The 22,582-nt window shown below is 44.5% G+C and overlaps 1 protein-coding gene across 1 annotated transcript in view; it reads left to right on the top strand.

Moving 5' to 3' along the window:
• Positions 1 to 12: 12 nt before the first annotated feature.
• The window catches only part of CASS4 (Cas scaffold protein family member 4), a 34,987-nt gene continuing 12,417 nt past the window's right edge, over positions 13 to 22,582 (top strand). The window contains exons 1-5 of the mRNA XM_052650441.1: positions 13 to 38; positions 1,010 to 1,094; positions 5,353 to 5,491; positions 11,803 to 11,822; positions 20,547 to 20,963. Coding sequence (XP_052506401.1) covers positions 13 to 38; positions 1,010 to 1,094; positions 5,353 to 5,491; positions 11,803 to 11,822; positions 20,547 to 20,963 — 687 coding nt within the window. The remainder of the gene's footprint in view (positions 39 to 1,009; positions 1,095 to 5,352; positions 5,492 to 11,802; positions 11,823 to 20,546; positions 20,964 to 22,582) is intronic.

Genomic DNA, 22,582 nt, shown 5'->3' with positions numbered 1-22,582 from the left:
AAAAACGCCAACATGCCTAGCAAGCCATTTGCGCCCCTGTAGGTCCTCTCTGGATATTTAGTCTGAATTTAAGGAAAGTGGAAAGAATCTGCCTGCAATGCAGGAGCCACAGGAAACTCAGGTTCAATTCTTGGGTGGGGAAGATCCCCTGGAGAAGGAAATGGCAACCCTCTCCAGTATTCTTGCCTGGGACATCCCATGAACTGAGGAGCCTGGTGGGCTACAGCTCAAAGAGTTGCAAACGATTGGACATGACTGAGCAACTAAACACGCACGCACACAAGGAAAGTGGAACAATTTAGCAAGTTGTACTGAATTGCATGATGAACTAGCATTGTGGCTTCAAGTTCAGATGGTGGGCGGGTGAGATTTGAGAGATAATATACTTGTATTGACAAGTGCTCAGCATAGCCTTGCTGCAGAGACAGCACCAAAGACCAGGGGGTGGGCAATGGGGTTTGGAGCAGGGGGAAGTGTGTGCCTGACCCAGAAAGATGTGGGAGGAGGTCTCCTGGATACTGCTCCCCTGTCCCCGGACTCATTTTCTCTGGCTGTTGCAGGGCAAGTTTTACGGGGTAAGAAAGGAGAAACACTGACCACTATCAGAAATTTGTCCTGGCGGCCTCTAATCAGAGAAATAAGTTTGGTCTGTCCAGTAGGAGTTGTTCCGCGACGTACAGGGAATGAGACTGCTGTGCGTTCATGCACTCAGCTTTTCAAAGTAGGAACTTCACCCTATAAAGGAGAAGACTATTTTTTTCCCCTTTTGCGGTTTCTCAGAGCAAATGTGTGACAGTCTCTACTCATAGACGTTAGGCATTGAGGAGTGAGGGTGACCTTGATTTCTTGTCTTCCCTCCTTTACCTGTTTTCTTCTCCTCCTTTCCAGAAAGTCTGCCTTCTGGGAGAACCATTCTGACAATTTCCTGTGCTGTCAGATAGCTCCACAGAATTCAGTTTCTGAGAACCAGCCAGAGGCATGCAGTGACATTGCGTAACCGCTTCTGAAGTGAGAGATATCAGCCGCCGGGCTCGGAGGAGCTGGTTCACAGGAGCAACATGAAAGGAGCAGGCATCCTGGACGGAGTGCCCAAGGTGAGTGGCCGGGCGGTCTGCAGGGGCAGAAGATGGAGCAGTCTGTTTGGGTTAAGGACAGTGGCTGATTTCAGTGCTGAGTTTCTGATGAAGTCAAAAATATAACAGTGATATGCAAGCTCTAGAGGGGAAAGTTTCATGGGAGTTTAAGTGCAGAAAATATATGTGCTGTAAAGCTCCTTACCAGTCTGACTCAGAGATGGATGCAAATTATTTTCTAGCAAAACTCAGTGTACATGATTGATAACACAACCCATCTCTTTGTGCCCATTCACCTTCTAACACATTTCTGAGCGAGACACAGGTCTCTGCTCTGGCCCTGAGCCCTCAGCAGGCCTTCCTATGCTGTTTTCATGATACCTTCTGTACTGATTATGCCTGAGCAGAGCTCAAGTCTGTGGCAGGGATCAAAAAGGTTTTGCTATTTAGAAAGTTGAAATGACTGCTTAAAAAAAAAAAACCAAAAACTGCTCAGACACAAGGAAAGTGAAGGTCAGTGTTATTTTGCTACATGTTTTTAAAAATTCTAAGTAGAACAGGAAAAAGAAATGAAGCAATTATGAAATGGGAAGCTTGCTTATATGATTAAATATGTGATATTTATTACCATAATAATCATAGGTGTCATTAGTGAAAGTTACAGCTGAATAACCCATGACAGCCTCTCTTATGTGTATTAGCTATCCTAGAATTTTGTACTCAACTATTTCTTTGAAAAAACATTTAAAGCACTGGGAAAACAGAAGGAAAAAAAAAGCAGTAAACTTGCGCATTATCCTTTACCTAGAGTCACTGATTCCAGGCACTTTATCACATTTGTGATCTATTTATATATATATATATATATAAACCTATATATATTTAAACACAGGCTAAATTCACATTTTCCAGAAATCCAAAAATATCCTTTCTAGCTTTTTTGGCTATTACTATGTCTTTGTGTGTGTGTGTGTGTGTGTGTGTGTGTGTTTGTTTTTCTAACCCCAAACTCATTCTGGGATCACACATTTTGTTTGTTAGGTCTCTGTCAACCTTAATCTAGAACAATCCACTACTTTTTATTTCTTTCATAACATTGACATTTTCTATGAATATCCAGATTTTTTTTTTATGATTTAGACTTATTTTTATTTATGGGCCACTAAATCTGCCCAGTTTCTACAGCACTTTGCAGCATGTGATTAACATATATATATATATGCATGTAACATATATTTGATAGTCTCAGCATCCCCATAAAATTCTATTATCAATATTATACAGATAGTAACAGCTGACCCTTACTGACTGTCCACCTGCCAGGCCTGGTGCTGAGTTTTCTGCTTACTTTTCCTTATTATATCCTCTCACCATCTCCACGAGGTAGGTGTGTTACTCTTATCCTCATTTTACAGATGAGGAAAGTAGACCAGATGAGGACGGATGACCGTGAAATGACTTGACAAGGTCGTTTGCTAGTAAGTAGAATGCCAGGAGCCAACCAGGCAGAGCGACCCAAGCCCCAGCTCTTAACCACCTCGCTATATCCTGACCCTTGGGCAAGAGGTCCACACTCTTTTCATAAAGAGCCAGATAGTGCATTATGCTCTGTGGGCCCCCTCTGGTCTCCAGTGCATATTCTGGTTTGTTTTTACAACCCATTAAAAATATGAAATCATTCTTAACTCTTGGACTGGTCATGCGGATTTGGTCTAAAGGCCCTCGTTCGCCGACCCAAGTCTTAGATGAATGACATGTGAACTTGTTCAAATACCCCCACCCAGTAAGGGCAACCCCAGGGCAAGAACCCAAGTCTCCCACTCCCAGTCCTAAAGCAGCCTCACCTTATGGTTTCCCCAGCATTCCTACAAAACCACCAATACACAAATAATATACTTTTTTAAATGGCTTTACAAGAGTGGGAGCAGTAACTGAATATCTTTGGGGCTTCTTGTCTTTCACAGTGAAAATCATGTATTAGAATGCTGTCTGTTTTAGCACTGTTGATCTACCTCAGTATTTTTAATGCCTTCATTGTTGTTTAGGTGCTTCTGATGAGATGGTAACACAGTACTTGAAGGGGTCATGCCATGGGAGTGGTCCCCCGCATCGGGGCATCTGACTTTAAAGCAACCCTGCTTTTCACTTGGGTCACCCCAACACCTCTCACATCCCGATGTCTGCCTATGCACTTCGGGAGGTAAGCAGAGCCCTCTCAGGCTGTCCCCCAGTGTTGCTGCTTAACAGCCAACCTGGACTTCCTCATCACTAGAATTTCACCTGTGTGCACAGCAGACTGTGTATAATTGTCTGACTTTTTATTAAGTTTCCCCAAACTGTCTTATTAAATGAAGAGAAAAACTGAAAAATAAACATGATAAAATTAGAGCTAGGAAACACTGACCTCAAACAGTGTAACTGCAACAAAAATAGAGACCATGATGCGTTGCCAAGTTGGTAAATCCAGCCTCTCAGTGGACTGTAGCTGACTGGCTCCATGTTCAACTCATTCAAGAAAAGCTAGAAAATTAGGTCTAAAAGACAAGATAAATAAGTGGCTTTATTAAATGTAATGCAAATTGTGCTTACTTCTGCGTGCATGTGTGTGTGCGTGCGTGCGTGCGTGCACACGTCCACACACTTAGAAGTGATACTGAAAATAGCATCTTTATCTCCCTGGAGTGAATGTCCCGAAATTGAAAGAGGAATCCTGGGTCAAATAAGCATAGTGGTTATTTTCCATCACTTTCTGAGAATCTTGACTATTTGAAAACCTACTTTCTGTAGTATTTTCTCTACAGTCTAGACGTTCTCTCTTATGAGTAGAGCTATAGGCTGTTTGCTCACTTGGTTTTCTGAAGGGAAGTTTCAGACAAGTGTCTTCATTGTGTTACTGAAAGGTGGATGGTCCAGAGAACTGATTGAAATCATATTTATGTTTTAAGAACTTTTAAATGTCCTGAAATGTTCTCAGCATTTCAGATTTCAGCTTCAGTTGAAAAGCAAATGGTCCTGCTTCATCGCACCTCTGAGTGAAATGGTTCCAGATTCAGTCAAGGAGGGTCTATAGTGAAGACTCTGAATTTATTTTTTTTTTAAAAACACCAACATTCCCAGGGTTGGTTTAGACCCTGATAGGCTAGGGTAGTGTCAGAGTGTCCACCGGTCACTGAGACTCTCCTGCTCTGGTGCTTCTGGGCAAGAATGCTCACTGAGGCTTTGTATGTGAGTGGGGAACAATTTCAGGCTTTCCTTGTACCTTTAGAAGCTCTGAAGTCATAGTGATCCACTCCCACCAGCTCCGCCACTGCAGCTGAATTCCTCCCTGACCTGACCGAATTCCTTCCCCTTCTCCCCTGCCATTCCTGGCCTGGCATGCTTCTCTTTTCCTGTGGCTGGACCACTGGGTACTCCTCTCAAGCATCTCGCCAGCCAAAGCCTCTCTGCACCACCCTATCTAAACCGCCCCCCTTTACACACCCACTGCATCATCTCACCGTCCATCTCAGCCTCTTTTATCAAGATGGGAGACTGATTGTTTCCTGCTCTGGAAAGTCAACTCCATCAAGGATAGATCTGGGCTTTCTCATTCAGCGCTGCAACCTTATGTATTTATTTATAGCTGTGCTGGATCTTTGCTGCACAAGGACTTTCTCTGGTTGCAGAGAGTGGCGGGGGTACTCTAGCTGTGGAGGGCAGGTTTCTCCTTACGGTGCCTTCTCTTCTTGCAGAGCATGAGCTCTAGGTGCACGGGCTGCAGAGCTGTGGCTCCCAGGCTCTAGGCTCAACAGTTGTGGCGCACAGGCTACGTTGTCCAGGGCGTGTGGGATCTTCCCGATCAGGGGCGGAACCTGTGTTTCTTGCATTGGCAGGTGGATTCTTTACCACTGAGCCACCAGGGAATCCCTCAGTGCTGCATCTTTAGTGCCTACACACAGTAGGTATTCAAGAAACACCTAGGTGTATGTGTGTGTGAATGAATGGGAGGTTAACAGGCGTGCAGAGCCCTTGCAACACAGTCTTGAGGACAGGAACGGTACTTCCTGCTTATCAGATGTCTGGGAACAGAGGTTATCCCTGACTCTCAGCTCTCCTAACCCCTCCCTGGCCCCAACCTGACCCACCTCTCAACCTAGACACTTGAGAATCACCCGCTCCTTCTCCCGTGATCAGATGTTGCCTTAGCTCTGAGCCTTTGCAACCGAAGTCATAGCCATAATCACTGCTGGCCTCCCTCTGACTTTATCCAGCAGCTTGACCCCTTCACCTGCCTCCCAAGGCAGGACAGGCCGACACAGCACCCAGTGGAAAACACAGCTCATGGTTCACTGCATCCTTTCACCCAACACATAGTTATCGAGCTCTGGGGATCAGGGTCATCAACAAAGAGCCAACATTCCTGTGGGGTCAGAATGTCAGTAAGTCAGTAAAGGGACGCAACGATTTCAGATGCTGCTAACTGCCTTAAAGAATAAACAAGGTGACCTGACAGAGGTGATAGACAGAAAGGGCCTCTCTGGAAACCGGAATGATGGGGAAAGTATTCCAGGCAGAGGGAACAGCAAATGTAAGGGCAGGAATGAACTGAGCAGAGCAGAGTGTTGGTGAAAAGACCAGCGACGTCAGAGAAGAGTCACAAGGGGAGAACGTGTCAGGAGCAGCATTTGAGGGGTCAGCAGTGTCCTGTGCACACTGGGGCTCGTCGACACTGTAAGAACTTGGACTGCAGTGGAAACCAGTGACCTGTTTAAAGCAAGAGGTGACACGGGCTGTCTTACGTTTTAAAAGGTCACTCAGGCCTCTGGGTGCCCACGGACACTCAGTAGGAGACAGCAGAAGCAGGAGGTGAGTCAGGAGACCGAGCAGGGCTTCCTTTTCCATCTTGGATGGTACCCTGCTGTTCTCAGTGCACACGGAGAAGCATCATTCGCTCTGCCTTTTGAAACAAATAAGACATTTGGTGTTCGAAAGTGTCAGGAGATGTGAACAGAATAAAGAGTAAATAAAGGTATAAATAGCTTTTAGTGAATTGCATGTGCTAAATAGTTTCCTTTTTTAAGGAACTGATTTTCTTTTAATTTTTTAATTGGAAGATAATTGCTTTACAGTGCTGTGTTGGTTTCTGCCATAGAACAATGTGAATCAGTCTTAAATAGACATATCCCATATATCCCCTTCCTCTTGAACCTCCCTCCCACCCCCTCTGATTTTTTTTTTTTTTTTTTGGCCACACTGAGTGGCCTGAGAGATAAGTACCCAGAATAGGCATTGAACCCTTGCCCCGCTGTAGTGAAAGCTCAGAATCTTAACCACTGGACCGCCAGGAAAGTCCCAAGAAACTGATGTTTATTTTTCACCTACTTTATTTCCATTTTCTGTTGAAAATCCTTTCCTTCATTCCACAAGTATTAAGCCAGATGCTGCTCTAAATGCCACAGAGAAAAAAGGTTTAGTCCCCTTTCTCAATACTTAATAAATCATCATTAGCATTAAAAATCTATTACAGAATATTATTCTTTCCCCTGTTTGATAACCTTTAATTCCCTTAACAGGGTATTTACTAAAGAGCTCACTTTGCTGAGGGGGCGGGGGGAGGGGGGGTGGCGATTGAGCGGGGGAGGAAGCAAAACAGAACACCATCGAGCTTACCCCTAAAGTTAAAAAACGTCTGCTAGGAGACTTTTCAAAGGAAAGTGGCCTGCATGATAATGGAATGGGGAAGCGGCTGTAGAAACATGTGTGGTCATCTTGGAACCGTGATGACTCAGAGAGGAAATGACAAGAGGGGAAATAACTTCAAAGGAGGAAGGTGGGAGGCTAGTAACAACAAAAAAAATGCCCCTACAAGTGATACTCGAAGACTTCAACATGAGTTGCAAAAAGGGGAAGTCATCTGTTAGGAATCATTTCCAAATGCAGTGCTCATGAGCCTTGTGTTTAGCAGAACAGGAGAGGGCTCTTGTGTGCTCACGGCCAGGACCGAGTTAGGACCTAGAGTGCAGCATGTGCGCCTGCGCCAGAGAGGGCAGCTCCTGCCAGGGAGGCTTTGCCAGTTCTTAAGGCACCTCAAAGAAGTGTTAATCCTGGGCAAGTCCAGGTGACCCATCTGCCCATTCAGAGTGGTTTGCCATGAGTTTATTAATTAGTGAACCGGTTGTTCTTTCTCTTTAAACCATTGCTTCTCAAGACTTCTCTGATGGTCCAGTGGTTAAGACTCTGGGCTGCCAGGGCAGGGGTCATGGGTTTGATTCCTGATCAGGAAACAATCATTTGCTTCACAAAAGCAAGAGCAGTTTTGTTTGTCACACATTTGTTACAACAGCCTATCATTTGAGGGCTGGAATTGGGGAGAACTGGGGTAAGAAAGCAGTAGGATGCTTCTGTCTTGGAGATATTTGACATCTGGTTAACAAAAGCTGAAAGGTGCTTGGTGGTCCAGTGGCTAAGACTCCAAGCTCCCAAGGCAGCAGACCCTGGTTCAATCTTTGGTCAGGGAACTAGATTCTGCACACCACAACTAAGACCTGTTGTAGCTAGATAAATAAATATTTTTAAAAAGAATGTTCACTTGGGTGCAGAATTTAAACTCAGAGGTTGAAAGAGCATGAGAGTCAATTACTAACAGCGAAAACATCAAGTGGCTTCTATACTTTGGGAAACACCAAAATGATGGGCTCAAGAAATCAACAGGGACAGTTGCAAAGCCTGTTGTCTATAATCTTCCTTGTGGTGTCTCCTGTAAGGCTAACAATTGGTTTGTCTGTGGCTCATTACTAACAACAAAATGAATAAACCTGGTAACCTGGAAAAAAATTCCTGCTAACAGAATGAGAGAAGAACTTAACAGGTAGCTTGTTGTTTTCCTAACAACCCTAAATATGACCTCAGGCAATGGAGAATTCCGTGAACAAGTATGAACCTTCACTTATTTCTCTGCAATCTATTAAATAGCTTGGACCAGTTTTGAATTCTTCCTGATCAATCAAACGGAAAAACCACACCCTGGAGGGACTTTGACCTCGGTCACACAAGATTATTTTAGGTGTGGTCCATAGATGGGACATTTGTTAATGTTAGCTATGTATTCTAATGTGCACTGGGAAAAAACCAAAGCTGGCTTATCAAATTTTTAATTTCATAGGTCATATTGCTTTGGGAGAGTGTTGTTTTTTTTAATTGGCTTAATTTAATATGGTTCTTTAAGTTAGAAAGTATACAAACAGCCCACAGGTATGATAGGAAGCATGCAGTTAATAGTCACCCTTCCTGGTGGCTCAGATGGTAAAGTGTCTGCCTGTAATGTGGGAGACCTGGGTTCGATCCCTAGGTCGGGAAGATTCCCCTGGAGAAGAAAATTTCCACTCCAGTACCCCTGCCTGGAAAATCCCATGGATAGAGGAGCCCGGTAGGCTACAGTCCATGGAGTTGCAAAGAGTTGGACACAACTGAGTGACTTCACTTTCCTTTTTTCCTTTCCTATGCAGTTAATAGAACACAAAGTTTAAGAAGCACAGTCTTAGACAAAGCTTTCCCCTAATAGGGGTGGTGTAATTGCTTCAGACTGCTCAAAGGCCACAAAACACCTTTTTTGGTCTCCATGCTATTCCTTCCCTTTACCTTTCAAAGCAAGAAAAAAGGAAGGAAGAAAAAGATGAAATAGGAAAAGATCCCACCTGTCACTTTCTTTAATTCCTCTGATGACTTTCACAAAATAGGAGATAAGAATAAGAGAAGAAACTGTGCAAAATGCAGTGGGGGGTGGGTTGGAGCTGGATGGGAACCCTACACTTTCAGATGAGGGTCCTGTCCTGAGATCCAGGAAATTCTCAGCTACTTGCCCTCCTCCCTCCACAAGTTTCTCACAGGAGAAAGCTGAATCCCAACCACTTAACTTGGCCCACCTTTGTTCTCAACAACTCTTTTCCCCAAACCAAGTATCTTAAACAAAAATTCAGGGACTTGTCTAGCAAGTAATGAACTTGGAGGTGGGGAAGGGCTTTGGGGAATGGATGAACAAATATGCTGTGTCTCTACTAGGGCACTACAGGCTACAAAAACAGTTTGGTATAACACCAACCTGTCTTGGGTCACATCCAAAAAGATCAGTTACTTAGAAGACCTGGGAGATCTTCATTGTTGCATCATTTCAACCCTGAGCTCAGACTAAGGAAACTTGTTCACCTTGCTCCCCCTAATTCACATCAGACATACAGTTGGTGCTTAATAAGTGTCAAATCAGTGAAGCAGGGAAAGCATATTTTAGCAAAGTTCCCATGAATAGGGGAAATATATTCAAACATCTGGGTCTGGTGAAGACCCCAATCCATTGGATAACCACACTATTTAGGCATCAGGGAAGAAAATGCCTCATTTCCACTTAGTGGCTTTGGAATTTTTTCTGGCCACCGTCTCTTCCTCAAACTCTTATTAGTCGACAATGCCTTCTGTGGCTATGGAAGTCCCCGTGTGAGAGACTTTTACATCTGAACCATCAGGAAGAATTCAAAGCTGAAAAGATCAGAGTTCAGCTTTATGATGGAGAAATCAGTTAAGGTTTGTGGCTGTTCATATAGTCAGGATCATTTTTAGAGATGTTGAGAAAACAAGGAAACTTTCTTTTGTTTCTCTCTCTCTTTTTTTTTTTCTTTTAATATTTTTGATGCATTCTTATCATGCTCTTTCTTTCTTTCTCTTTTTATTTGGTTGCACTGGGTCTTCATTGCTGCTCTCAGGCTTTCTCTAGTTGAGGTGAGTGGGGGTTATTCTCTGTTGCGGTTCACGGGTTTCTCATTGCAATGCCTTCTCTTGTTGCAGAGCATGGGCTCTAGGGCAAGTGGGCTTCTGTAGTTGGGGCTCTCGGGCCCCAGGGCATGGGGTCAGTAGTTGTGGCTCACAGGCTTAGTTGCTCTCTGACAAGTAGGATCTTCCTAGACCAAGGATCAAACCTGTGTCCCATGCATTGGCAGGTGGAGTCTTTACCACTGAGCCACCAGGGAAGTCCTGTTTCTCTTAATCTGGAAACGAGTATTTCAATATCTCAGTTAAATAACTTCAGATGACTTCCTTTGCATTCTGGAGCCTTTCCATTGAGAACTTTTCAACTTTTTCCTCAAAGTGGAGTGGAAGCCAGTTATTTTCCTAGCCCATCCAAGCAAATTAATATTAAGCACAAGAAAGACAGCAGTTTTCCCTCAGCATCTCTCATTTAACTACTTTGCAAAGTTAAAAAAAAAAACAACTCCAAGAGAAACTACTCTTCTTTATACTGTGGGGATGATGCAAGAAATTACTTAGCTCTCACTTCATTTAAAAAAAATCTAAAAATTGCTGAAAATGAAACGCAGATCATTGCAGCCACAGTGTCTCAAGTTCTGCAGCACCCATGTTTAGGCATGACACATTCAAAGGAAATAATTTAATAGAGTTGCCAATCTCCAGGCAAGTTCTGGTTGTGAAATGTACCATCTTGCTATGTTAAGTGACTCTCGGTTCCCTGTAACTTGTGGAATTTTACCTTTCAATGTAATTGTGGCTACAGAGAGCTGCTGAAATTCATGAAAGGAAAGAATAGTTAAGATAACTTAAAGAAGAGAAAGAAGAGGAAGCCCAATGGCCTCATAATACAACTCCACCCACAGGGAAAGTAACAAATGGTTAAACTAACACCTTCCCCAGTGTTAGACACATGCAATGCACAGCTGCAGTGTCCTGCGGCTGCTCGTCCTTCATTTCTGGTCTTGGGAACAGTCCCCTCAAAGGAGGCCTCCCATCTGGTTCAGGTGTTTGTACCCAGGATTCATGTCATTCTGCAGTTGACCACAGGGGAGGGAGCGTGATGGGGCCAAAGGCAGCCTGCCTCCCCCGTTTGCCTGGAGACTCATTCCATACCTCTCTCACTTGCCTGGGCCAGCCCAGAAAAACCCTTAAAACTTCTTCCAGACTAAACTTCTGTGATTTTTTTTTTTCAAAGTTTGTTTATTTATGGCTGTGCTGGGTCTTCGTTGCTGCCCGCGGGCTTTCTCTAGTTGGGGCTAGCACAGCTACTTTCTAGCTGCGGTGTGCGGGTTTCTCATTGCAGTGGCTTCTCTTACTGCAGAGCATGGGCTCTAGGGCACGGAGGCTTCAGTAGTTGTGGCCCACAGGCTTAGTTGCCCCGTAGCATGTGGAATCTCCCTGGACCAAGGTTGGAACCTGTGTTCCCTGCATTGGCAGGTGGATTCTTCACCAGCGGACCACCAGGAAGTCCCAACTTCTGTGATTCTTAACATACCTGCAGTTAAACCCTGTTGCATTTATTTTTAATATTATTTATTGATTTTTTGGGGCTGCATCAGGTCTCAGTTGCAGCATGCAAGAGTTTTCATTGTGGCACACAGAGTCCTCTCTAGCTCTGGTACACTGGCTTAGTTGCCCAGTGACATGTGGGATTTTATTCCCCAACCAGGGATCTGACCCATATCTCCTGCATTGGAAGGCAGATTCTTAACCAGTGGACCAGCAGGGAAGTCCTTGACCCTGTTGCATCTAAATGGTAGGTCTTTGCTGCCTTCTCTGGGGATCTTCACGCTGTAGCCCTACTCTCAAGGAGCTGGGGAGAAAAAAACACTGACAAAATCACCCAGTTCTCAACAATGGTCCAAACACTTCTCAGCATCTTTCATGCTGTAAATGGTCCTCTGAATGGATGGACAATGAAGAGTGCCATCGATGGTGTGAGTTATCCTGAAAGTTCATGAAGGGTCTCCCCAGGTGTGAGATGCTTTTATGTGACAAAATGCTTTTGGCCGAGATGAAGACTGTCTTGGTCAAGGTTCCCATCTAGCAAATCTGGAAGTAGAACAGGGATCATGACAAGCAGAAGCACAAGGTCATCAACACAGAAGCCATTTTCTTCCAACAGAACAGAACCCTCTTTACACTAGATTCTTGAATTGAAAAATCAAAACATGCACATGTGATTTTAAAAACTGAAACTGTACCAGTAAACATGGACTGAAAGCATGTTTTCCTTTAATCCCAGATCTCTAGGGTTTCCTGGTCTCCAGTTCCCCAAGCCAGAGGGGGAGACCCAATGACTTATGTCTTCTTCCAGAAAGATGCTGTCCTCATAGAAGCATACCATCTGCAGTTTCTCATCTTGCATTTAAAAATATTAGCATTCAGGGACTCCCTGGTGGTTAAATGGTTAGGACTGTGAACTTTTGCTGCCCAGGTCCAAGTTCAACCCTTGGTCGGGGAGCTAAGATCCCACAAGCTGCATGACAGTCAAATAATAATACTCTTGTTTTTGAGACTATTCCACTTCAGCTTATATAAACTCTACCTCATTCTTTTTAATGACTGTGTAGTATTCCATTATACAAATGTGTCATTATTTGTCAGTAATTACATTGAAGCCATTGTCTGAATTCTTAATGCAGTATCTAATTTTGATGCTCTAACCATGCAACTTATCCAACTGTGGTTAAAATGTTTTTTGTCAGCTTGCCATCCCTCTCTCCTGAGGCACCCTTGGTCATTTCTTCATCCAGAGAAATGCACATGATATTGTGCGATGGACAGTAACCACTATGACTTGTAGGCTAAAAGGAAAGACTCCAGGGTCAGATTTGCCTGTGTGCCAATCTTGGTTCTATTCCTTGCCTCTCTGAGCAGCATTAGGCTACTCACTTACCCTCTCTGTGCCTTAACTTTCGCATCTCTTAAATGGGACATTAGTAACAGTCCCTGCTTTGTGGAATTGTGACTACCAAGTGAGATAATCAATACTAATTACTTATCCCAGTTCCTGGAACCGAGCTGAAAAGCTATGAGCAATCCTTATTAATGAGGTATTGGCTAAATTAGTAAACAACAGCATGAACATAACTCAATATACCTCCGGAAGATTAGAGAGAATTTTTTTTCTCTTTGATTAATTACAGGAACTCAATATTAGCTGACACACAGTGTGTACAAAGTCTGCATTGTTATATGGACTTTGCAAAGTGGGGAGCCTCCAGAGAGTCTTTGCAGTGACTCCTTGAAAGCCTGCCTGCCGCTCCCTCATCTCTCCTAAGGTTACCTCGCAGAATGTTGTCACTCATCAGCATCTCCCATGAAAAGATATCATGTGGATACTGTGCTTCTTCCTCAGGGTTGTCCTTCTTCCTCTCTCTTTCTTCCCTTTTTGGAGAATGTGGGTGGGAAAGGAAAAATGGAGGTGGTAAGGGGATTTTTGTTATGCTTTTGGAAACTTTTCTTTCTCTCTCCTGTTTTTTTAAAAAAACATTATGCTTTAAAATATGATGGAAAATAAACAAGTCACAAGCCAACAGATAGCACCATTCTCTCTGCTTTGATCATTCTAAGCCTATCTATGTATTTACATGATTTGAAATACTTCCAAGTACATTGAAGGAGGAGACCCTTGTCTTTAAAGATGATCAAAGAGCTTTCTTCATTCTGCATTTACTCCTGATGTTCTGAGTCTGGACTCAGCAGCCTCATAAAGAAGGATGAGAGAATGCTGCATGGATCTCAAAGAAGTTCCTACATCCAGGAAAACCTTCATGAACCTCAGGGGTTCATATTTCCCATACACCACAGGATTTGAAATATTTACAGTATATGTGGTTTTAACAATTGTGACTTCTGTATAACTGTTCTCTCTCATGGCCCTCAGAGGGGAAGTATGAACCATTCCATCACCTTCCCCTAAAACTAACTAAGAATTCTTGGAAGTAAGTCATGGAATCTGTGAGAAGGAAGCCAACATGCTAAACAAAGACACTTTTCAAAGAAGGATTTTAGTAGAAGAAAAACATTCATCTTGTTAATGGGGTTCCATGACACTGTACAGAGCAGGGACCCAGCAACCACTTGCTACTCAGAGTTCCTTGCACATTTATGATCTCTGTCTCTCCTTGTTTGTGGCATTTATTTATTTACTACTTCCTGCTGTGTGCTGATACCCTCATGGTATAATTACCTTCCCAAGGAAAAGATCCTTTTCTAGATACTTTAATGGAAATATCCCAGGATCCTTACCCTCCTATTCCCTGCCACTAACTCTGTAATTTCAGGTGTACAAGAGTCTGGGAGTAGGGGGAGACTTGTGAAGGATAAAGCGAGGAGGGAGCAGGATTGGGCTGTGATGCTGCTGATTAGATCCTTGTGGAGGGAGAGAGGGGAGCCAGCAGGGGAGGATAGAGAGAGCCTCAGACCGTGAGCAATTTGCACATAGTCATTGATAACATAATGGGATGGGTGGGAGGCTTCAGAACAGAATGTCCATTAGAGGAGTCCTGCGTTGGGCATAAATGCTCCAGCAACCCCTAGTTTTAATGCCCAGTTTGCAGAGGAAACCAGGGTAAGGCCACTATGACCCTAGCAGTGGGCTGGGGTCTCAGTGGGCTCAGCAGTAGAGTACTTCATTTGACCCCAGTTTTAATAGTTATCTTTTGAAATCTGTCTGACCATGCCAAAGTCCCCACCACTCTCAAATGCCTGACACCTGGCCTTCCTGCCTGATGTACACATACTTGTTGCCTGGTTCTTATGATCATTTGAGTTTGTCTCTCCTGCCTATGGCTTCCCAGGTGGCTCAGTGGTAAAGAATCTGCCTGCCAATGCAGGAGATGCAAGAGACCTAGGTTTGATCCTTGGGTTGGGAAGATCCCCTGGAGTAGGAAATGGAAACCCACTCCAATATTTTTACCTGGAAACTTCCATGGGCAGAGAAGCCTGGTGGGCTGCAAAGTCCATGAGGCTGCCAAGAGTCGGACATAACTGAGAGACTAAGCACACACACGCACAGAGACTTTAGCAGATTAGAATAGGAATTGACTTGGACTTTGGGAGGCTGTGCAGTGAATTGGCCTTAGCAGGCTTCAGAGTCAGAGAGACTCACATTTGGATCCCTACTTTTCTGCCTGCCGCCTTGTGACCTTAACCTCTCCTAGGCACAGGCACCATAAAGCTCTGAAATGTGGCAAAAAGAATAGATGAGACCCAGCTCAAACACTCTGAGTTTCTGCCACTTTGCTATTTCGAGTGAACTGAAGAAAAGTGGAAAGGCAAGCTGGGTTCTCGGGGAGCCAGTGTGGGGCAGTCGCTGAGGAGCTGTGCCCACCCTCCTGGTTTAGAGAGGAGATGACCACCCTGGCAGTGGGAATGAGGCAGAAACAAAAGTCGGTAGCTTCAGCAGGTGGCATTTCTACAGGCTCCTCTAACCGGCCTCTGCTTGGAACTATAGCTGCTTCTGCCAGCTTTTACATCACTGCAGAAGACAAAGTATGGGACCAAATCTCTCTCTCTCTCTACATCTTACTTCCCCTGATCCACAATGCAACTCTCTTTGCTTCTCAGCAGTTATAACCCTGCCCTTCTTTCAAGACTCACCTCAGAATTGGACACAATCCCTCAGCAGCTCCTCCCAGCTGTGCTCCTACAGCCAACCACCACCCTCCTTTGAGCCTCAGGCCTCTCCCACCTGGACTGGACCACCACTGGCTTTGATGAGCTTCTTTGGCTTCACACCAGCTCCATCTAATCCCCTTCCCATCCAGAAATTAGAGAGAAACATCAGCCAATACGGAAGGAAGCCCTAGGCTTTTGTTTACTTCTCTCCAGACAAGCTGGTCAGGGCTTCCATGATAGCTTAGCAGTAAAGAATCCACCTGCCATCGCAGGAGACACAGGTTTGATCCCTGGGTTGGCAAGATCCCCTTGGAGAAGGAGATGGCAACCTGCTCCAGTATTCTTGCCTGGGAAATCCTATGGACAGAGGAGCCTGTTGGGCTACACAGTCCATGGGGTCACAAAAGCATCGAACACAACTTAGCGACTCAATAGCAACAACAAGACAACATGGACATCTTTCAGTTTCCCTGACTCACCATACAATTCACACAAACTCACAAACTCACTCCCTCCCCCACCCATTTCTCTTCCTCTGCCTGGATGATTTCTCCCCCTTTCTCAATCCGACTAATTTCTACTCACTCCCAGATTGCAACTTCCATGGCCGGTTCCCAGGAAAATATTCCCTAAGCCCTTATCCACCCCCCCTTCCCAACTGCACTCAGAATTCCTCATAACTTTCTGTATTTTTCTTGGCTGCACTTAAGAGAAGTAGAAACCCTATGTTTATTTCTGTTATGATTGGAGTGTGTCTCCTCTGCTAGGATATACACCACTATGAGATCGGGAACTGTTTTCTTCACCACTTTATCTCCCCAGAGCGCCAGGCATATAGTTGATGCTCAAACTTGATGTATGAGTAAATGAAGCTAGCAAATTATTCCCGTGGCTCATTGCCAGTTCAGTACGGATTAGCACTTTGCACCTGGCCATCGTGTGAACGTCTCCCCAGAGAGAGAAACTCTTATTCTTTGCCTCTGTTTTCCTAGTCTCCTTCCTTTCTCCCAACTGTTGTATGAAGATGGGTATTTGGGGGAAAGGTCCTTTTTGGAAATTGGCAAGGAAGGTTTCTTCTGTTGTACCTAGGATCTAACTGTCTTTGTGCCCAAAGAGAATAAAAATATAAATACATGCCTTCCTTCATCTCTTGTCTACACAAATGTTCCCAAATTAATACTACCCTGAAAGCCCCTGATCTCACCTGATCTTGGAAGCTAAGCAGAGTTGGGCCTGGTCAGTACTTGCATGAGAGACCACAGGCATACCGGGTGCTGGAGGTCTTTTGGGCTTCCCCAGTGGCCCTGGGGGTAAAGAATCCTCATGCAATGCAGGAGATGCAGGAGACACAGGTACAGTCCCTGAGTTGGGAAGATCCCCTGGAGGAGGAAATGGGAACCCATTTCAGTATTTTTGCCTGGGAAATCCCAGGGACAAAGGAGCCAGGCAGGCTACAGTCCATGGGGTCTCGAAGAGCAGGACACCACTGAGCATTCACACACAAAGAATAACTTGGGGTGGCCTCAGCGATGGTCCTGGTTGTAATGAGAACGCTGTTGCAGTAGCCCATCAGTCCCTTCGCTCTGTTGTCTGCAAAGCGTTCAGTGCAGTATCAGGGACATAAGAGCTTGATACCTGTTCGCTGAGGCTGCTATTTCTTTTTTTGTTTAATTAGATTAATTCATTTTTATTTTTGGCTGTGCTGGTTCTTCGTTGCTTCTCTCTGGTTGAGACAAGCAGGGGCTACTCTCTAGTCACAGTCCGCGGGCTTCTCGTTACGGTGGCTTCTCTTGTTGCTGAGCACAGGCTCCAGGGCACGTGGGCTTCAGAAGCTGCGGCTCCCAGGCTCGAGAGCACGGGCTCAGCAGTTGCAGTGCATGGGCTCAGTTGCATGTGGGATCTTCCCAGACCAGGGGTGGAAGCCACGTCTCCTGCACTGGCAGGCGGATTCCTCACTCCTCAGCCACCAGGGAAACCCGAGGCTGCTATTTCTCATTCTCCCCACAGTGCCGGCCAGTCCGTGAAAGTCTGGCTTGGTCCCAACGGGGTTCTTTCTTAACATGCCCAGAGGGCCCTCGTCTCCAAGTCCAGTGGATGCATGTGGAGGAGGAGCCCAGCCTTCCCGTGTTGTGGTCAGGGACAGCCTCTACAGGAAGTGACTTAAGCTGAGATCTGAAGGATGAGGAGTCAGTTGTGAAAATATATGGCTGAAGAGTGTTCAGGGAAGAGGACTCACAAGGGCAAAGGTCCTGAGGTGGAAGTAATCAGTGCATTGGAGAAAGAAAACGAGGCAGCTGGAGGAAAATTAACAGAAGAGAAGCACTAAAATTAACAAGAGGAAGTCACTCAAGCCTGGCAATCAGGCAGAGAGTTTAGGTTTTGTTCTAAAGGTGGTTCTAAGCAATTGGACATTTTTAAACAACAGACCAACAGTCTGATTTATGTGTAAAAAATATCATTCTATACAAATCAAAACTACAGTGAGGTATTCAGATTGGCCATCATTGGAAACTCTACAAAACAATAAATGCTGGCAAGGGTGTGGAGAAAAAGGGAAGCCTCCCACACTGTTGGTGGGAATGTATTAATAAATTAGAACAGCCAAAGGAGAACACTGTGGAGGTTCCTTGAAAAACTAAAAATAGAGCTACCATACAACCTTGCAATCCCACGGCTGGCATACATCTGGAGAAAACCATAATTCAAAAGGACACATGCACCTCAGTGTTCATTGCACCATTATTCGCAATAGCCAAGACACGGACGCAACCTAAATGTCCATTGGCAGAGGAATGGATAAAGAAGATGTGGTACCATGGAATATTACTCAGCCATTAAAAGAGTGAAATACCATCATTTGCAGCAACATGGATTATCATACTAATTGAAGTAAACCAGAGAAGGAGAAATATCATATAAAATGTCATTCTGATTGGTGTCTAGAGAATGAATTGGAAGGAGAAGGGTGCAATAATGGATATGAAGAGAAAACGTCGAGTCCATGGGACCTCAGACAAGTCATCTGATCTCTCTGACCCTGTTTCCTCATCTGTAAAATGGGAAGAAGAAAACCTACCTCTGAGGCACCTGAGAATTAACTGATATAATAGCTTCAGTGTCCCCAACACAAAACAATTCCCCATTCAGTATAGTCTACTGTTAGTCCCCTTTTCTGGGAGAGGAATTCTCCAAGATTTCTTACATGTATTTAATTCTTTTATAACATAAATATTGATAGTCTTTGTTATTAAGGCTTTGAGACATTAATTGATTGCAGGAGGTGTCTCTGGACCAGTTATAACAAAATACTATTCTGACGGGAATCCTGTTCTAGCAACATAGTTAGGGTTTTCCTTTGCTGTGACTGTATGCCCTTTAGGGTGTGAGCTGCCGCTCTGAAGATTGCAGACTGTCCATGGAAAGCAAACCATGTCTCCAGACCAAGACTGTCGATGTCCATTTTGGACAGTAGTGGGTGCCTGATCAGGCGGGTGATCACACAAGGCAATTGTTCTTTAGACAAGTATCCCCTTTTGCAACAGACAAGTCCACCAGCTAAGCTGCTGCCAATCTGGGTGCTTCCAAGCAACTGCCATATTGAAGCAACTGCTCTGCCTAAACAGAAACACTATCTTATTTCTAGACAAATGCAAGCACGTTTCAGATGATGGGTTTTTTCTTCTCAGAGTGTGTTAGATGTATTTCATGGGAATTGTGATGATAGATTGGAGACTGTGTTTTGCTTTCTGTTTTCTCCCCAGTGTGAACAAAGTGTCATTTTCAAAAAGGTAAAATCATAACTCTCATGCAAATATGAAATGAACTCACGTCAAGGATTTTATTAAACTGATTAATTAATGAGGGAACCGGAAAAAGGTTAAAATCAGGTCAAGGGGCATTTGAGGAGCTAGGTATTTGTAGGCAGTACAGTACCATTGCTGACATTATAACAGGTGGGGTGTTTTGTTGTTGTTGTTTGGGATTTTTTGAGAACCATGTAGCTTACAGAAACAGCATGGGTCTGAGAATTAGGAGATTGTTTGTATTTTGATCCCGGCTGTGTAGACTAGTCACTTACCCTCTGTGTCTTTGTTTCACTGCACGTGAATAAATGAGCATTAATGGAGCCTCTGCTCTGAGCCTGGGTCCATGCTCAATGCTGCGAGAGAACACCAAATCGAGCAAGATGTGATCCCAAAAGTTATGGAGCTTCCAAGGCCAGCCAGGAGAAAAGCAACAACCAGGCAAAGAGTAATAGAATCGTTTTGACAGTTTGCAGCCAGGCTTTACTGAGCACTTACAAAGTGCCAGGAGCTGTTCAGTGAGCTTTCTATACATATCAACCCATTTAATCAATAACTTTGTGAGGCAGAGGTGGCGCTAGTGGTAAAGAATCTGCCTGCAGTGCAGGAGATTCAGGAGATGTGGGTTCAATCCCAGGGTCGGGAAGATCCCCTGGAGGAAGAAATGGCAACCTACTCCAATATTCTTGCCTGGAGAATCCCATGGTCAGAGGAGCCTGGAAGGCTACAGTCCAAAGGGTTGGAAAGAGTCGGACATGAGTGACTGAGCACACCCACATGAGGTAGATAGTGCTATTATTCCCATTTTACAGACAAGGAGACTGAGGCCCAAAGATAGTGGCTAATTTACTTAAGGGCACAGAGATAGGAAGTCAGAGCCAGGATTTCAACCTTTTTCTGCGCTAGGCTGCCATCTACCATATAACTCGGGTGGCTCATTTGTTCAGTCACTCAGTGGTGTCCAAGTCTTTGTGACCAATGGACTGCAGTATCATCTCCGGGATCTTGCTCAAACTCATGTCCATTGAGTCAGTGATAGGTAAGACTACCTGGAAGTTCTGACATTTCACCTGAGACTCTCCTCACCTCCCCAGGTATGGCTAGAAATAAATTGGGCAAACAGCCAGGACAAGAGTCTCTGGGGGGGCGGGGGTGGGAGGGGAGGAAATGAGATAAAGGAGCAGCTGTGACTGTGTTCTAAGCTAGTGGTGTGGCAGTCTTGGTCCTTGGCAATAACAATGACTGTGAATTCTTTCTCTCCCATCTCCAGACCCTCTTGGCCAAAGCACTTTATGACAACCACCCCGACTGCGCCGATGAGCTGGCTTTCTGCAGAGGAGACATCCTGACCATTCTGGAACAAAATGTGCCGGAAAGCAAAGGCTGGTGGAAGTGTCTGCTCCACGGGAGGCAAGGCCTGGCCCCTGCCAACCGCCTCCAAATCCTAGCGGAGGCCCCCACAGACAGGCCTCGTCCCCCTTTCCTGAAAGGCCTAGACAATGCTCCCGCCATCTCCCAGGAGACCTACGAGGTGCCTGCCCTGCTCAACCCCTCATCTCCTGTGTACGAGCAGATGAAGAGTTGGGTGGAGGGGCCCCCGCCTCCCACAGTCCAAGTCTACGAAGTCCCTGACCCACCTACCTGTGCCAGAATCGTCTGTGAAAAGACCCTAAGCTTTCCAAAACAGGTAAGAACATTTTCAGACAGAAGAAATAGGTCAAAAGGTAGGAAGCAACCAGGGCCTAAATACCCCTGAATTGTGTGTGTCCATCAGGAGAGCAAACGTACAGGATGGGAACCAGTCAGTTGGGGTGACTGGGTTGTCATTAACACTCTGGGTACCCTGGTGGTTCCTGGCTTGCAAGACACCCACACTTTGCAGGAAACTGAATGCTTAGTTGAGCTGAGTCTGAAAGAATGATAACATTCACAGTGGTCTCTTTTTATACTAGGAAGAAACATTAGTTAAATGGAGGGGTTGAATTTCCATGGGTCAAAGGCAAGAAATCATTCATCAGATTTAAAATATGTGTTCCTTTCAACCTAGAAAGGATTTCCAGAATTGTTGCAAAAATATACGAGAAGGCAGAAATATATCTGAATGAGGAAGTCATAGCCATTACAGTATTATTTGTTACAGGGAAAAATTCGAGTTGCCTAAAGGAATATTCATGGAGAATTGATTACATAAGTTTTGGCAGTACCCTGCGACGAGCCACTATGTGTGTGTGTGTGTGTGTGTGTGTGTGTGTGTGTGTGTGTGTGTGTACTGCAGTTATTGGGGGGGGGAATGAAATTAGTTCTATAAGGTATTTATAAGGGAGGGAAAAAGAGCCATTTAAATAAAAACAAACAAACCAAAAAAAACTTTAAAAAGTATGTGTGTATATGTATGCATTGAAAAGAACACACACTAGCAGTGGTCACCCTTAGGAAGTGGAACTGGTTAAGCAGAAAGTGAAAGAAGTCATTAAACAGGGATCTATACTTTATTCGCTTCTGTGTCCCCTGCACCTTGGACGTGCCTAGCCTGGGGTGGGTACTTGATAAATATTTGATGAACAAAGAGACTAAGAGGTTGATTTGTGTGTTATATAGAACACGTATTACATCTGTAATTTTAAAAAAGTAACATTTTTTTAAAGCCGAGGAAAAGAAGCACTTCATAAATGCAGAATGAAACATTTTTTTAAAGTAGGAGAGGAAGGGACTTCCCTGGTGGTCAAGTTGTTAAGACTTCTCCTCCCAATGCAGAGAGTGCAGGTTCAATCCTTGGTTGGGAAGCTAAGATCCTACATGCCTTGGGGCTAAAAACCCAAAACGTAAAATAGAAGCAGTATTGTATCAAATTCAATAAAGACTTTAAAAATGGTCTGCATCAAAAAAAAAGAACAAAGAAGCAGAAATTTGAAAGAAAAAAAATTAATGCACTGTTTCCCTCCAAGCCCTGGCCTTCATGAGGTGTTAAGAATGCAGCACAGTCTTGCACGATCTTCAGTCACTGCAAGCATTTCCTGCCATCACACACTTTGTTTTCAGCTCAGATGACACATTCCACCTGGCCTCAGCTCTGCACAGAGGTCCTGATGAGGCCCTAGGCCAGGAGAGGCTACTCCTCCCATGTATATACTGCCCCTCCTCCCAGGAATGTCCCACTTATCCTGCAGGCCTCTTCCACACCAGTTTCTTCTTTGATTCCATAAGAGACTTTTTAAAAGTCTTTATTGAATTTGTTACAATATTGCTTCTGTTTTATGTTTTGAGGGGTTTTGGGGAGTGAGGGGGGCATGTGGGATCTTAGCTCCC

The sequence above is a fragment of the Budorcas taxicolor genome, chromosome 13 (genome assembly GCF_023091745.1).
Source record: "Budorcas taxicolor isolate Tak-1 chromosome 13, Takin1.1, whole genome shotgun sequence".
Classification (NCBI taxonomy): Eukaryota; Metazoa; Chordata; class Mammalia; order Artiodactyla; family Bovidae; genus Budorcas; species Budorcas taxicolor.
The sequence above is the reverse complement of the archived record's forward strand: the minus strand, read 5'-3'. Positions and strand labels throughout refer to the sequence as shown.